The following is a 14904-nucleotide window of genomic DNA, read 5'->3' as shown; positions in this document are numbered from 1 at the left end:
GGTGATTTCATTGCATACTTTAGCCTCAAAAGTTCTGTCCTGATAATATATATCTTCATATATGTTTATTTAATATAAAAAAGAAGATGTGGTATGATTACAAATGAGACAACTGTCTTTAATGTTGGTTTAGGTAGTCGTTATTGCTGAAATAATGAGCCAGAGTATGTCTTTATCCTGAAATTTTGTATTGTAAAAATAAAAGAAAAGAAAATGCTGCCTGATTGCCTATGAGACAACTCCCCACAAGAAACCAAATGGCACAGAACTTAAGATCACTGTACGACCTTCAACATAGTCCATATACTGTATAGTTAGCTATAAAAGACCCGAAATGACAAATGTAAAACAACTCAAACAAGAAATCTTACTGCCTAATTTATGTAAAAAAACAACACCAAAATATGAACAAACAAGAATGTGTCCCCAGTACACAGATGCCCAATCAGCACTATCATTTTCAATGTTCAGTGGACCGTGATAGTAGGAGAAAATATCTAATTTGGCATTTAAATTAGAAAGATCATTTCATAGGGAACATGTGTACTAAGTCTTAAGTTGATTGGACTTCAACTTCATCAAAAACTACCTCAACCAAAAACTGTAACCTGAGACGGACGAACAGACGAACATACCAGAAAACATAATGCCCATAAATATGCAACACATCAACAAACAACAAGATATTCTTAAGCTTTAGATGTTGGAAGCTCACCTGCCCCAAAGGACAGAAAGAGCTTTTCCCAATTCATATGTCTGTCATCTGTTTTCAGCTGAGAATTTTTGCAAAATCCTATCTCTTGAAACTATAGATGACACACGCACTGCCATCAAACGTTGTCACTACTGATACTACAAATAGAAAGAAGAGTAACCAGTTCCTATTCAGCGGAAGGCAACACAACTGTCTTTGGTCTCAATGTTATGATTCAGTGATTAATGTTAAGTTTTGTGATACCTTTATTCCAAAATAATTGCCAATAATTATTAAATATTATTTAGTTTTCATACAAGCATGTGATGCATGTTTCCATCTTTGTTATGTTGCTTTTCTGAATTTACCTTCACAAGCAAAGCTCAACGCCGAATATTTTTAAGCCAACGATGTATAGGAACCGAAAAGGTGGAAGAGCTTCATCAACAAAAAGACCTATATTTCAAAATGGTCTCCAAATACATCTACGACCAACTTGGCATGAGGATTTTGGAACCTTATTTTTTTAATAATTTCAAAATTTATAAATGCTCAAATTAAGATTGGTTTGTTTTAAATCATCTGAGAAATGAGCTGATGGTCCATTAAAAGCAGAATCGACACAGTGCTGGTGTCAAAAATGAAAACAACACTATAAATTTTATGATCGGAAACAATTTTATGATTTAACTTCACCAGGAACGCTCAAATGCCGTTTTGGAATGTCTTTCACTTTCTCAAGTTTGTCAGTATCCTCTCTTTTAAGATGGAACAAATCACGTTTTTTAAGTCGCGGTATGCAATTTTCTTCGATGTACAGCCACCCATATAAGAGTGGCGGAAACCATGTTTTGAATGTTTTCATATCAACAGGTTAAGCTTTTCTTCCTTTTGATCTATTATGTAAATGAAATAACAAGTTATATAAAAAGAAAAGGTATAAACTCTTACAAGGGAAAATACTATTAATCAACGTATCAAAATTTTAGGAAGAAAAAACAACATGAAACAGGGTACACACTTTTTTATTTGTGACATGAATTACCTCATCTCACCAATGGAACAGTCCCGATGAGTTTAGAAATAGAAAAAAATACCTCTACGTAAGTGCAGATCACCACGTGTTTGGTTTTTTTTTGGCGGGGTTTAGTGTTGCTAAAGTCTTTAGTTTTCTATGTTGAGTTTTGTGAACTGTTTTGTGTTGTCGTCGTTTTTTATCTCGTTTTTTTTTTCCGTGGCATTGTGAATATCAATTGTCAGTTTGTTTTCCATTTAATATGAGTATGTTATATGCCTTTGGTATCTTTCGCCTCCATTGTAAGAAGGATTTTTTTTTTTTAAAGTATGGCATAATGCGATTTAGTTTTTAGGGTATGTGTACAGATGAGCGAGATTACCATACAGATGAAGGGGAAAATATGTGAACAATGGGTTGAGAAAGAGTTAGTCGCTGATTTGCCTCCAAAACGTTTTGTAGTCACAGGCAATGTAGTATATCACATTCATTTGTCTGTATTGAAGCCTGGTTCGAAACCTGCACCATATAACTTGAAATATTTTTTAGTGAAGGACTTTTTAAATGCACTTGGTAACGACTTTAACAGCAAGTATTCAATATTAATTTAGCTATATATTGTTTATGGGGTAGACGACACCGCCATGGACATTACGTATTCAGAGACTCGCCACTATCATTTTGATTTAAACCCTCTTGAACTTGTATTCACTGGTATTAAAGAGATAATAGTAACTGCAAATACGATTATCCCAATATGGCGACGGTAGATATAGGTAAAATCTTTACACTCGTTTTTCTTAAATGTAGCATGTATTTGTCAATAGTTACTCAGCTGTAAGGTTTATCTATACCATTTCATCATATTTGAATCGTAACGGTGCACTGGAATTGTCTAAGCGCTGTGAAAATAGCCGTTGAAAAATTCGGGATGATAATCGTAACTCGGAAAAAAAGATAATCGTAATTATGTATCTAAAAATAAAAAAGATAATCGTAACTGGAAACTGTTTTATTAATATTGACACTAAAAACGTAAATCTGATAGCATATTATGAAATTATGGCGATGAATTATTTACGAAACGTACCAACATCTTATGACATTTCTTTTTATGCATATATATTTAATAGTTCTTATGAAAACAGCTACATACTAGTATATCATACAATTGGAAGGGTGAACAAGCTTCAAGAAATTTGGAAATGGGAAAACACGAACTTTGTTAATTTACAGAAATTTCCAAACACTAGGTAAGCCACAAAATATGTGAATGAGCGATGGAAATTATGATACATGATAATAATTGTCAGGCGACACGCATGTGTCACCTTATATCAGATTTCTGATTAAGACAGTAAACAAAAAATAATTTCTGAAGTAAATAGTAAATATAGTAAATATTATTTAAATTCATTTGTTGCAGGTGGTTATATGTGCTATTTCTGCCCCCGGTGATTTAATTCTAGAACATACCCTAGTATGCCATAACGAAGTAGGAAAGACATTTAGTATTCGTCAAAAACCGTTTGACGAGAAATTAGTGGCTACAGTTTTCATATCACTTCGATCATTTTTCATGGATGATATCATAACTTAAAAGCTATGATGAACAAGGGAAAACTTTGAAAAGTGTTTTACAGTGTCATTTCGGAGTCTTTTATAGCTGACTATGCAGTATGGGCTTTGTTCATTGTTGAAGACCGTACGGTGACCTATATTTGTTAATGATGAGTCATGTCTGTCTCTTGTGGAAAGTTGTCTCATTGGCAAACATACCACATCTTCTTATTTATATTGGCTACTTCATGACTGTCACTGAAATTTCAGTATCTCAGATATAAACTATAAAAGAATCAAATTTTATTTTGAATTATGATAATATGACATCCTTAAAACATTTAATGCTATATAATTACATTAGATGTATGTTTAATTATAATACGTTATTCTGATTGGCTAATTGCACATCATATGTTATTCCGTAAGCAGTTGCATGAGACAATAACATTTCATTCATGATGACACGAGGTCCCACAATAAAGTGCACAGGTGAATTTAAAAATTTAACTTCATGAAAATCGTGTTTTTATAATCCTAGCTAAAAAATGTAATTATAAGTATTGAATGCTTCTTTTTGTAACTTTATAGGGTTGTAAAAGCGTTGACCGTGCGTACATTTTTAGAATGCGCTTCATACAAAATGTACTTCGGTCAACGCTTTTACACCCCAATAAATTTACAAAAAGAAGCATTCAATTCTTAAATAAGATTAGAGAAAGATTGGCCCTACATGGGATTCTTTGTGTATTATGAAATTAAGTAACGTGGAGTTCATTGACAAACATGGATTTGTGTTCTTTTATAGTTTGGCCAAAAGCCCGAAAATCAAGAAATAAAATTGATGTGGCTTTGAATTTTCTTACAAGAATACTTATTCAAAGAATGACTGCAAAATTGAAAATAATTGAATAACCCATATTCCGCAAAATAAGAAACAAACTTATTAAAAATTCATAAATACTCGGTATATGAAAAATATGCTGCATACATATGCATGGAAGATATTGTAGAGAAAAATATTGAAGGTACTAAAACAAGGAACATTTTTGTATTTGCATGCTTGCCATATAATTCGTACTTTTCTATTAAATTACATTTTTAACACACAAAATACCATTGAAATGCTGAAAAACACATTTATTATGTTTCAGTTACTATTATCCGATTAAGAAAATTACGATTATCAAAGAAGAAAAATACCATAGAGTTACGATTATCATCCCGAATTTTTCAACGGCTATTTTCACAGCGCTTAGACAATTCCAGTGCACCGTTACGATTCAAATATGATGTAATGGTATAGATAAACCTTGCAGCTGAGTAACTATTGACAAAAGCATGCTACATGTAAGAAAAATGAGTGTAAAGATTTTACCTATATCTACCGTCGCCATATTGGGATAATCGTAATTGCAGTTACCATTATCTCTTTAATACCAGTGTGTATTGGACATTTATAATTAAGAAATGTATCGGTCAGGAAGTTCACCTTTTGAACTGTTAAATATTTATCCGAAAAGGATTTGAACAAATTGATATGGTTAATTGGTTAAAAACTCGTGATACGTTAAACGTATTATTCGGAAAGGTATTACACCGTATATATACTTACTCCATCGATTATTCAACACTTCAAACAACTTACTCTTTAGGTTTCTATCTTGTGTCTTGTGTACTATTATTTGTCTGTTTGTCTTTTTCTTTTTTAGCCATAACCATATCGGTTTCAGTTTATTTCTATGAGTTTGACTGTCCCCTGGTATCTTTTGTCCCTTTTTGAGCATTACCCCCAGGTAGGCATAGGCAGCATCGTACAAAAATGTGCAAGGGTTTTATACTATTGTCATGACCATCATGGCCTAATAAAAATGAGAATGGTAATGGGAAATCTACATGCTTTTAAAAAGAAAAAAACAATTTTGTCTTGTTTTGGTGTCGTCAAAATCACTGTAAGTTATGGTTCTCATTTATTATATTGAACCAAAAAAAATATGATTTAAAATGATATGTGCGTGCCTGCGCTGTAAATCAGTTACACGTAGTACGTACGTAGCAATTACTACTTTAGGGGGAATGAGTTCCAATTTCAATGCTAAATGTTCTAATTTAAATGTCTGAGTTTGTCTTCATTGCTGAAGATGGAAAGTAATAACCTTCGGATTTAAATTTTGTTTGTTTGTGCATTTATTTTTCAACGGAAATATACTTCCAGGATATGGTGTATCAATTCGTGACACATAATCGAATCACTACCCGCACATAAAAAATAAAAAGGAAAGAAACCGCGCTCTTATGACTCAAAGTTACAATGACCTCAACATAAACCAGGAACATATATAGATATATACTGTTCTCAGCATAATCCATAAACTCTCACGAACATTGCAAGTTGAAATGATCACACTACTTCTGTTCACGGAAGAACACATGTGAGAGGTAATGCAAACAAACTATAAAATATTTCTGACAATGAAATCTAACATATATATATACTGTTATAAATTGTCTTGATTATTTGCTAAACTGTCTTTTCATTTGATTTATTTCTCAAGTTTATTTTCTATATTTGATTTCAGATTTAATATGGTGTCTACGACCAAATGTTTGCGTCTGGCGCATAGCTTTAAAATGCTTCCCCAATCATTTTAAGATTGAGAATGGAAATGGGGAATATGTCAAAAATATAACAACCCGACCATAGAGCAGAAAACAGCAAATTATTCGTAGAAGTTACTGCCCTTAGAAGACGATTTCGTGTTTTGGGCAAACACCGAAAAGAAACGGTTATTTAATTATTTTTTTTAAAAATCAGCATACACGGTCAACAAAAACGATTAGCATATTATTCTAGTTCACAATGTTCGAGAGCGTTCATAATAATTGTTGAAGATGCAGATACTCCTATTTGACCCATGCTTTAGCGACATTTGTTAGATACTTTTAGTAATCATATTCATGCAGACCATAGATATAGGAAGATGTGGTGTGAGTGCCAATGAGACAACTCTCCATCCAATTAACAATTTAAAAAGTAAACCATTATAGGTTAAAGTACGGCATGTTACGTTTCTTGATCATAGCTCTCATTACTTTTAATTAAAAAAAACCTTCAAATTCATATGGCACAATTAGAACGAACGTTTTAGGGGTTTAAGGTTTTAGGTGCAATTAAAATGGTCGAAAGCCTTCATTTATTAAACAAAATATGGTATGATTGCCAATGAGACAACGGAAATATACTTCCAGGATATGGTGTATCAATTCGTGACACATAATCGAATCACTACCCGCACATAAAAAATAAAAAGGAAAGAAACCGCGCTCTTATGACTCAAAGTTACAATGACCTCAACATAAACCAGGAACATATATAGATATATACTGTTCTCAGCATAATCCATAAACTCTCACGAACATTGCAAGTTGAAATGATCACACTACTTCTGTTCACGGAAGAACACATGTGAGAGGTAATGCAAACAAACTATAAAATATTTCTGACAATGAAATCTAACATATATATATACTGTTATAAATTGTCTTGATTATTTGCTAAACTGTCTTTTCATTTGATTTATTTCTCAAGTTTATTTTCTATATTTGATTTCAGATTTAATATGGTGTCTACGACCAAATGTTTGCGTCTGGCGCATAGCTTTAAAATGCTTCCCCAATCATTTTAAGATTGAGAATGGAAATGGGGAATATGTCAAAAATATAACAACCCGACCATAGAGCAGAAAACAGCAAATTATTCGTAGAAGTTACTGCCCTTAGAAGACGATTTCGTGTTTTGGGCAAACACCGAAAAGAAACGGTTATTTAATTATTTTTTTTAAAAATCAGCATACACGGTCAACAAAAACGATTAGCATATTATTCTAGTTCACAATGTTCGAGAGCGTTCATAATAATTGTTGAAGATGCAGATACTCCTATTTGACCCATGCTTTAGAGACATTTGTTAGATACTTTTAGTAATCATATTCATGCAGACCATAGATATAGGAAGATGTGGTGTGAGTGCCAATGAGACAACTCTCCATCCAATTAACAATTTAAAAAGTAAACCATTATAGGTTAAAGTACGGCATGTTACGTTTCTTGATCATAGCTCTCATTACTTTTAATTAAAAAAAACCTTCAAATTCATATGGCACAATTAGAACGAACGTTTTAGGGGTTTAAGGTTTTAGGTGCAATTAAAATGGTCGAAAGCCTTCATTTATTAAACAAAATATGGTATGATTGCCAATGAGACAACTTGCTCTCTACAAGAGACCAAATGATGCAGATATTAACAACGATAGGTCACCGTACGGCCTTCATTGTTAAATTTTAGCGTTCCCTATATGCAATAATTTCCAGAGTATATATATATAGCAATTTGTTTTTATGTCACATTCTATCATGATTTTGAAGAACATATCAAGAAATAAGAGTGGTAAAGAAACGTGCCCTTTTTAATAGAGTATTATATGATTATTTATGATGCCTTGTAAATATAATATCTACATTTAAACATTGCCAATTTGTTGGCTTATCTAAAATATGTAAATATACTGTGAAAGGAACGTGTAAACGATTATATAGCTACACTTATTTCTATACTTATAAAAGATACAATAAAAATGTTTGATGATATTGCATCCCAGCTAAATTTCCGATCCCATTTTTTAAAATTTGATTGCAGAAGATATTGTTTCGACTAGTTCGTGACAGGTAGTCTTATTTATAGTAGGTATAGATGTATTTAAAAAGGACAAAAGATCGCATGACTAAACATTTTATACGAATTAAGAGGTTATCCATTGAAATATAGTCTTAACGACAAGACGTACGTATGTAAATAAATAGAGTTATGATGTCGGCGATTTAAATTATATAGGACGACACACTCTTTTCAAAATGGATGTATATGATTTTTTTGGATATTTTTGCTTTTATTTCTTTGGATTTCTCCTTTCAGGTAATCATTAAATTTGAATATAAATTGTTTTAGAAACCTATAAGACCTTAAATATTAGGTTATACGAGAAGGGAAGTGACAGACAATATCTTGATGTTTTGAAATGAAATATATATTTATATATTATTGTTATTTCTACATATTAAACAATTGTATTTTATTGATACAACATATTAACTTTGCTATTCACCATGTTTATTTAGTATTTCCATGAGAAAGCACCCCCCCCCCCCCCCCCCCCCCCCGCAAAAAAAAAAAACCAACTAACTTCTTGTCTTGAGTTTGTTTCTTACAGCGCATCGCCATCAGTGAAATTTAACAAAATATAAATACAATCATTTCTTTTGGATGGAAGCCGGAAAGATGAAGGGCCTCTAGTGAAACTTTATAACCTTTCAAGTGTTCTCTGTTGATTTTTTTATTTGATTTCTTGACTGTTCGTTCATTTACTGATCTATACCGTCAAATTGTTTGAAATACATTTTTGAATGGTATTCTATCTCATCCCTGACAAAGATTAAGTTTGTTTATGTTCCACCATATCTCCATTCTTATGTTGATTTTTTTGGCTTGTGTCTTTATGTTTTTTAATGTACTTTATATGGATATCTATTACTAGTATTGGATATCTATTTCTGTATATAATCAATATATGTCTAGTCATATTCATGGGATCATATGGCTTGATTACTTCATGAGTTTACCCCTATTTGGGATATAAAGAAAAGAAGTGTTAAAGCAAGTAAATTGTTATATCTCTTAATTAACCAACTATTAAATAAGGTATAAATCAGAGACACTTTAGAGATTCGTGGCGTAGACATTTACTGATATCAAATTAAAGATAACAAGATTCAATTTTCGATTTTTTTTAAAATTTCCATTGATTTTTTACAAGTAAATAAAAGAAATATTTCGACATTAATATAAACTCATCGTTCTATTTAAATATCAAATATTGGGTGATTTTTCTTTGTATGTCCAATATTTGGCAGACAGTAATGTGCACTGCTAGTTGATGACCCCTTGCATACATTGTCCAAAGTCAAAATGTGGGACGTCCTTTGATATTTCAAAGCTCCTTGGTATATATAAGGAATAATAAATACGCAATTCCATACAGCTACATCATATTCAGAATATCAGAAGTTCTTATGTCATTTATATAATCTCTGATTCCAAGTTTTATATTTGTTAAAGTCAATGTAAAATAAATCGGACCACAAACAATCATTTTACCATGGTTTTAATTTCAGAACAACTGTTTAATGGTTATCCAATACACTTATAAATAGAAAGTTTGTACGTGACGAATTGCTCCCAAAGGCTTTTCCTTATAACGGTGTCCACCTGCATGAAAAAAAATGGAGGCAAAATGAACATTTGTTATTTTAAACATATTATGGTCAATTATACAGACTGTTCTCTCTATTTCAGTATGTCCTGTCAGTTCCAGCCATAGTAGAAGATATAACCACTATTCTTCTTACTACTACTATTATTATGAGGGATATGACGGGTAAGATATTTAATATCAAGTATGGGTTTTTTCTAACCCCTGAAGAGGTACCTCAGTGGTTCTTGCTTAAATCGCATTTCCCTCTGTATGTTGGCCTCATAGAATATAAATTACATATAACAGAATTTGATGAGACAGTCAACAGAGAGCGAGGTTTAGCGCTATAAAACCAGAGTTGATCCACCATTTTCTGCCTTTAAAAATGCCTGCACCAAGTCAGGAATATGACAGTTCTTGTTCATTCGGGTTTGATGTGTTTTGTCATTTGATTTTGCCATGTGATAAGGGACTTTCCGATTTGTTTTCCTTCTGAGGTCAGTATTTTTGTGATTTTACTTTTTACACCTCCAAAAATACTAGAATTCTCAAACATCGTCTATAATGTGGTGCACGATTTTTTTTTATGAAAGCCAATGTTTATAACTTTTAGAATATATTAGAGTAGCATATATACGGAGTGATCTAGAGGGTATCATGTTCCCCGAGAACACATACAAATAGTTTTTTTAAAGTTGAGTTTAGATGTATCTTTAGGTTACCTATAGTGCTCTCAACCTTTTGTTTTGTTATTCTTAAGTGACGTTAAAGGCAAAGTATACTCTTAGCCTCTGCTATTTAGCAATATTTATAATCTTGATGAAATTTTATATGAACTGAACTGCATCTGCATGAACATTGAAAAAAAATATATGTGTAGCGTATATATGTGTTTGTGAAATTTATGCATTAAAGGTGTAGGTTGGATTTAAGTATTTTTTTATTAAATCATAAAAATAATAAAAATTAAAAAAACTTCCCAATTACGTTTAAGTCTTCTGAATTAAGTCAGGATTAAAACCGTTTAATATAACAGTTAAAATTATACTCGGTTGAAGATATTTCCCCCGATACTTAATGTATTGTCCAAATCAGAACTGTTATAGAAAAGTCCGGCTTTCGCGTGCTCTTAATCTATTCTGAAGAATGAATACATCGAAGGCGCCTGTTCCTTTTGTTTATTTGTGTGTGTGCCTTTGCTGTGCATGTGCTGATTTTGTGTCATGGATGGTGCCCCACATAATTTTTCTACATAATAAAATTACATAACCATTTAAAGTGAATATACATTGTTGTATTATAAAATTATAAAGTTATGCAATTCATTAAATTGTAATTACTTTGGCACATAACTTTGTTATTATAAAATTTGATTTAAAATAGTTATTACATAACATGCATAGTTCTGACATGTAACTAGATACTGAACTTCCAGTTGTCATCCAAATGTGTTGGCAGACAACCACTTCATTTTCAGAAGATTATATATACGCTTGGAAGAAACGTATTATGTGGTTAATAAGGCTGTCAATATAAAATAAATTTTAAGCGTATTATTGACAGAAAGAAATAATTAAAATTTGTTTTTGTCGATGGAAAATATTTATGCCAGAAAATGTAAAAATAACTCCGAATCTGCTGGCAGATTTTCAACCATCGCACACAAGTTTTTTTTATATCAAAATTTATGTGTATAAATATAATGTACACAGATTTTTAATTTTAAACTTAGATTTTGTATAAATAAAAAAACAATGTCAAGACTTAGTAATGTGTCCGAAGCATAACGTCACATTTAAAATGTTTAAAAAAAGAATATATAAATACTGCATACCCTTAATTATTTCATTATTTGTGCAGGAATATTTTAAAATAGGAATCGAATTCATTTACTTGCTGTTTGGGACATATAATTAAGTGTAAATTTGCATTAAAAAATATTCAGCAGAAATTTCATAAAGCGCGTTTCAAATTACTTCTTATTTCAACATGTGCAAATTAAAGAATGTCCCAGAATGACATAATAAGTAAATGATGATTTTAAGGAACTTCCCTTCCCCTTTTCTTCAATTTTGTTCATGCAGGTGGCTTTTCTGAGCATTCATGTATACAAACGTTTCATTCTGAAGGTCACAAAAAAGCAATCAACCATTTGGGTCGCTTTCGACGTGTTCTCCCGTTTACTTCTTGAATCGTACCAAACGAATTCAATTCACGAGTTCTTTAACATTTTGATCTTCTTTACCCGACAAAGCTTCTTATTGCTAGAAATCAAACATCTTGGAATAAAATAGAATAACATATAATAACATGATGTGTAGACAACTTTTGTGCAAAATATAATCCACTGTATTTATGCAATTGGGAAAGTATAAATCCTGCTTATGTTCTATAAATTTTGTGAAAACCGTTTGAACTAACGTTGATGATTGTATGCAATAAACAAATTCGCTAGTTATGTATTTAGAGTAAACAGGGAATAATATCATAAATTGCTCCAATTTCGTTTGATAAAACTTATTCTAACAGAGATAAAGATTCTAAATTTGAATATGACTTTGCTATATTTTCTTGTACACGTTCTACAATTACACTTACCAGGGAAATTAGCCAATTTTGGAAAGAATAGATGCAGGCAATTTTTTAATTATGTGTTTTTTGTAATTATCACAGTCATGGCAAAAAAGAATTCAGAAAAGTCAAGTCATTTTTCGAATTTCTTCTTTTTATATGCTCGTTTGTTTCAGTGTCTCATTGGCATCAACCATATCCGATATAACTCAGACTTGTATTTGTCTTTATTTCAGCTCAGTCAGTAGTAATTGGCTTTAGCCGTGTACAATATAACTCAGATTTGTATTTGTCTTTATTTCAGGTCTGCCAGTATGGTAGCTGGTAGTATTATAGGTGGATTGATTGCTCTGTGTATCGTCATAGCTATTGTCATTGTGGTTGTACACGCTTGTAATTGTTGTAAAACACACGGTATACGTGGCCACACGATACGTCAAACACCAATAGCCACAGTTACTTCAAGGGCCCCTTACAGCAGTAAGTTTGTTTTATGTTTAACTCGAGTGCAAATAAATAAACTGGAAACATTCTGTCGTTTTGAAATTTAGATACTAGTTGAAGCCAAGGGAATGCTCAAAATGAAAATGAAAAATCTTATACAACGGTAATATTATTATGATTGATTCTACGTTTTAATCTTCAAACAAACGGAATCAAATAGATACCTTTTCATACCAATACATGGTATTTAATTCTAATTTAAATAATGATGCAATCTTTCATGTTTGCCTATCTCCAAATATATATCTGAATAGGTGTTCTAGAACTACATAAGAACGATAATGGTAAGACAGAGACTGTATGTTATTCAGCGAGTTATTGCGAATTGGAGCCAGTTTTTTTTTCTAAGCGATGTGAATGAAGAAGTTAACAAACTTATCAAAAGTCTTTCATGCCTACGACATGTTTTATTGTGACTGTATTTTTTAAGAATTCTATATAATAATTAATGTTGTGCAGATTCAAAATAATCTCAAAAGAGCGAAATACAAACATTTGTCTCATTTGTATTCGAAAAGTGAAATAGAAGTTCCTATAACAGATACCTTGTTAATATAATGTTTAGTAAATGTTTCCTTTGTATATTTCGGATCTCCAATTCAAGCATGCCAGTATAAATGTGATGTTTTTTTGTTTTTAGCACCTCTTCACAATAACTGGTCATATATACCACCGACAGCACCTCCGTATCAACCATTAGTAACAAAGCCACCACAGTATACAAGTAGTGATGTAAATCCTCCACCAGCGTATGAAGATATTAGTGTATCATCGCCGCCATCAAATACAACATTTCAAGGAATATCGTCACCAGCATCACCATGTCCGCCATACAGTGAAATGAGGTCATGATGATTACCTGCTCCGCTATACAGTGAAATAAGGTCATGATATATGGTGGACAGAGCAACACAAACCTTGAATTTACCCTGTATTTATATATATATATATATATATATATGCCTCAATCAAAAGTTAATGCATTTGATTGGAAACTAAATCAGCTTCATTTTATTATTTTTACACGAATGTGATATATTTGACAATCATTTTAAGCATCAAAAGTGGAAATTCGTCTTTAGTGTATTAATTTTTATATAAATTAATTCCAAATAGATTTGAATAAGTGAACTATAGAATTTTGTGAAGAAATGTTATGTGATTGATTTAAGAATTTCCATTTTATTTACATGACGCCGTCACACTGATTATTTTGTCCTTTTGGGGCTTTTTTAACTCTGCTTTTTTATTTTAAATGTTTTTTATTGAAAAAATTAAATGTGATGAACTATTGAAAATAAAACCAATGAAGATCGATTCCACCATGAATTCAGAAAACCCACGTCGAAGGCAGCGTTTAATCTTAAGTTCAATAAACTCAATGCAAACCACACCTACAGTTTGTTATGGGAGCTACCATTTAACTTCGAGGGGGTTATTTTGTTTTGTCAGAAGATTTTGATTTATCACCGTAAGGTATGGGACACCCTCCCACTTCCCCCTAATTTTCCTTGAAGTTAAATAGTCGTTCCCATAAGGCCATGGTTTGTCGAACCTGTTTTACTATAAACATTGATCAAGTTGTCGAACCTGTTTTACCATAAACATTGATCAAGTTGTGTTTATATTGGTGCTGAGTAATGATATATTAGAATCGTGCTTTTTGCATTAAGATTTTTATCATAAATATCAATTCATTGGTATGTAGTGACACGAATAGTTCTCTTGTTATTATATGATGAGAGAAGACAAATTAGATCTCCACCCACATTTTCATCCTCATCCCCATCTTCATCATCACGTGACTGCTGGCGGTTACTTTTATCTGTTTATAAATACAAAACCTGCTATGCAGGTACTATTTTATGAGGGTTTGACCATAAATTAGCGTTGTTTTAAGGTTGTTTATTTATTTACATGTTTTACTGACATTATACTTAGTGCATTCTAATTTGAATATAATCAAGATCCTAATTTGTACCCTTCTACTGATGTGACCAACCTTATTATTTGTATGCACATGAAACCCAGGGTTTAACTAGAATGGGTACTTTTTACAGAAGCTAACAATTGATCTTAGAAAATAACATAAAAATTGTGCAGAGAGTCTATTAATTTTGTTAATTTTTATAAAGGAGTATAACATGTACATATATTTTATAAATTAAGATAAATATTATCAACAATTCATTGTTTTAAAAGTATATCATGCTATTTGTTTGCTTTAAAGTCAATAAAAATCAAATGACTAG

At 31.6% G+C, this 14904-nt stretch overlaps 1 protein-coding gene across 1 annotated transcript; it reads left to right on the top strand.

Annotated features, from left to right (window-relative positions):
- Positions 1 to 8074: 8074 nt before the first annotated feature.
- Positions 8075 to 14904, top strand: LOC134718139 (uncharacterized). The gene is made up of 4 exons (XM_063580633.1): positions 8075 to 8241; positions 9679 to 9760; positions 12453 to 12628; positions 13293 to 14904. Exons 1-4 carry the CDS (start codon positions 8181 to 8183, stop codon positions 13502 to 13504), a joined length of 531 nt encoding a protein of 176 aa, XP_063436703.1. The 5' UTR covers positions 8075 to 8180; the 3' UTR covers positions 13505 to 14904.

The sequence above is a fragment of the Mytilus trossulus genome, chromosome 1, assembly GCF_036588685.1.
Source record: "Mytilus trossulus isolate FHL-02 chromosome 1, PNRI_Mtr1.1.1.hap1, whole genome shotgun sequence".
NCBI lineage: Eukaryota > Metazoa > Mollusca > Bivalvia > Mytilida > Mytilidae > Mytilus > Mytilus trossulus.
Note: the sequence above shows the minus strand (reverse complement) of the source record. Positions and strands in the feature narration are given on the sequence as shown.

Bases quoted from the DNA above. Each gene is read 5' to 3' on its own strand.
- LOC134718139 (XM_063580633.1), top strand. From the start codon at position 8,181: ATGGATGTATATGATTTTTTTGGATATTTTTGCTTTTATTTCTTTGGA. The intron at 9,761-12,452 runs GTAAGATATTTA...TCTTTATTTCAG, and splicing joins TATTATGAGGGATATGACGG to GTCTGCCAGTATGGTAGCTG. The intron at 12,629-13,292 runs GTAAGTTTGTTT...TTTTGTTTTTAG, and splicing joins TTCAAGGGCCCCTTACAGCA to CACCTCTTCACAATAACTGG.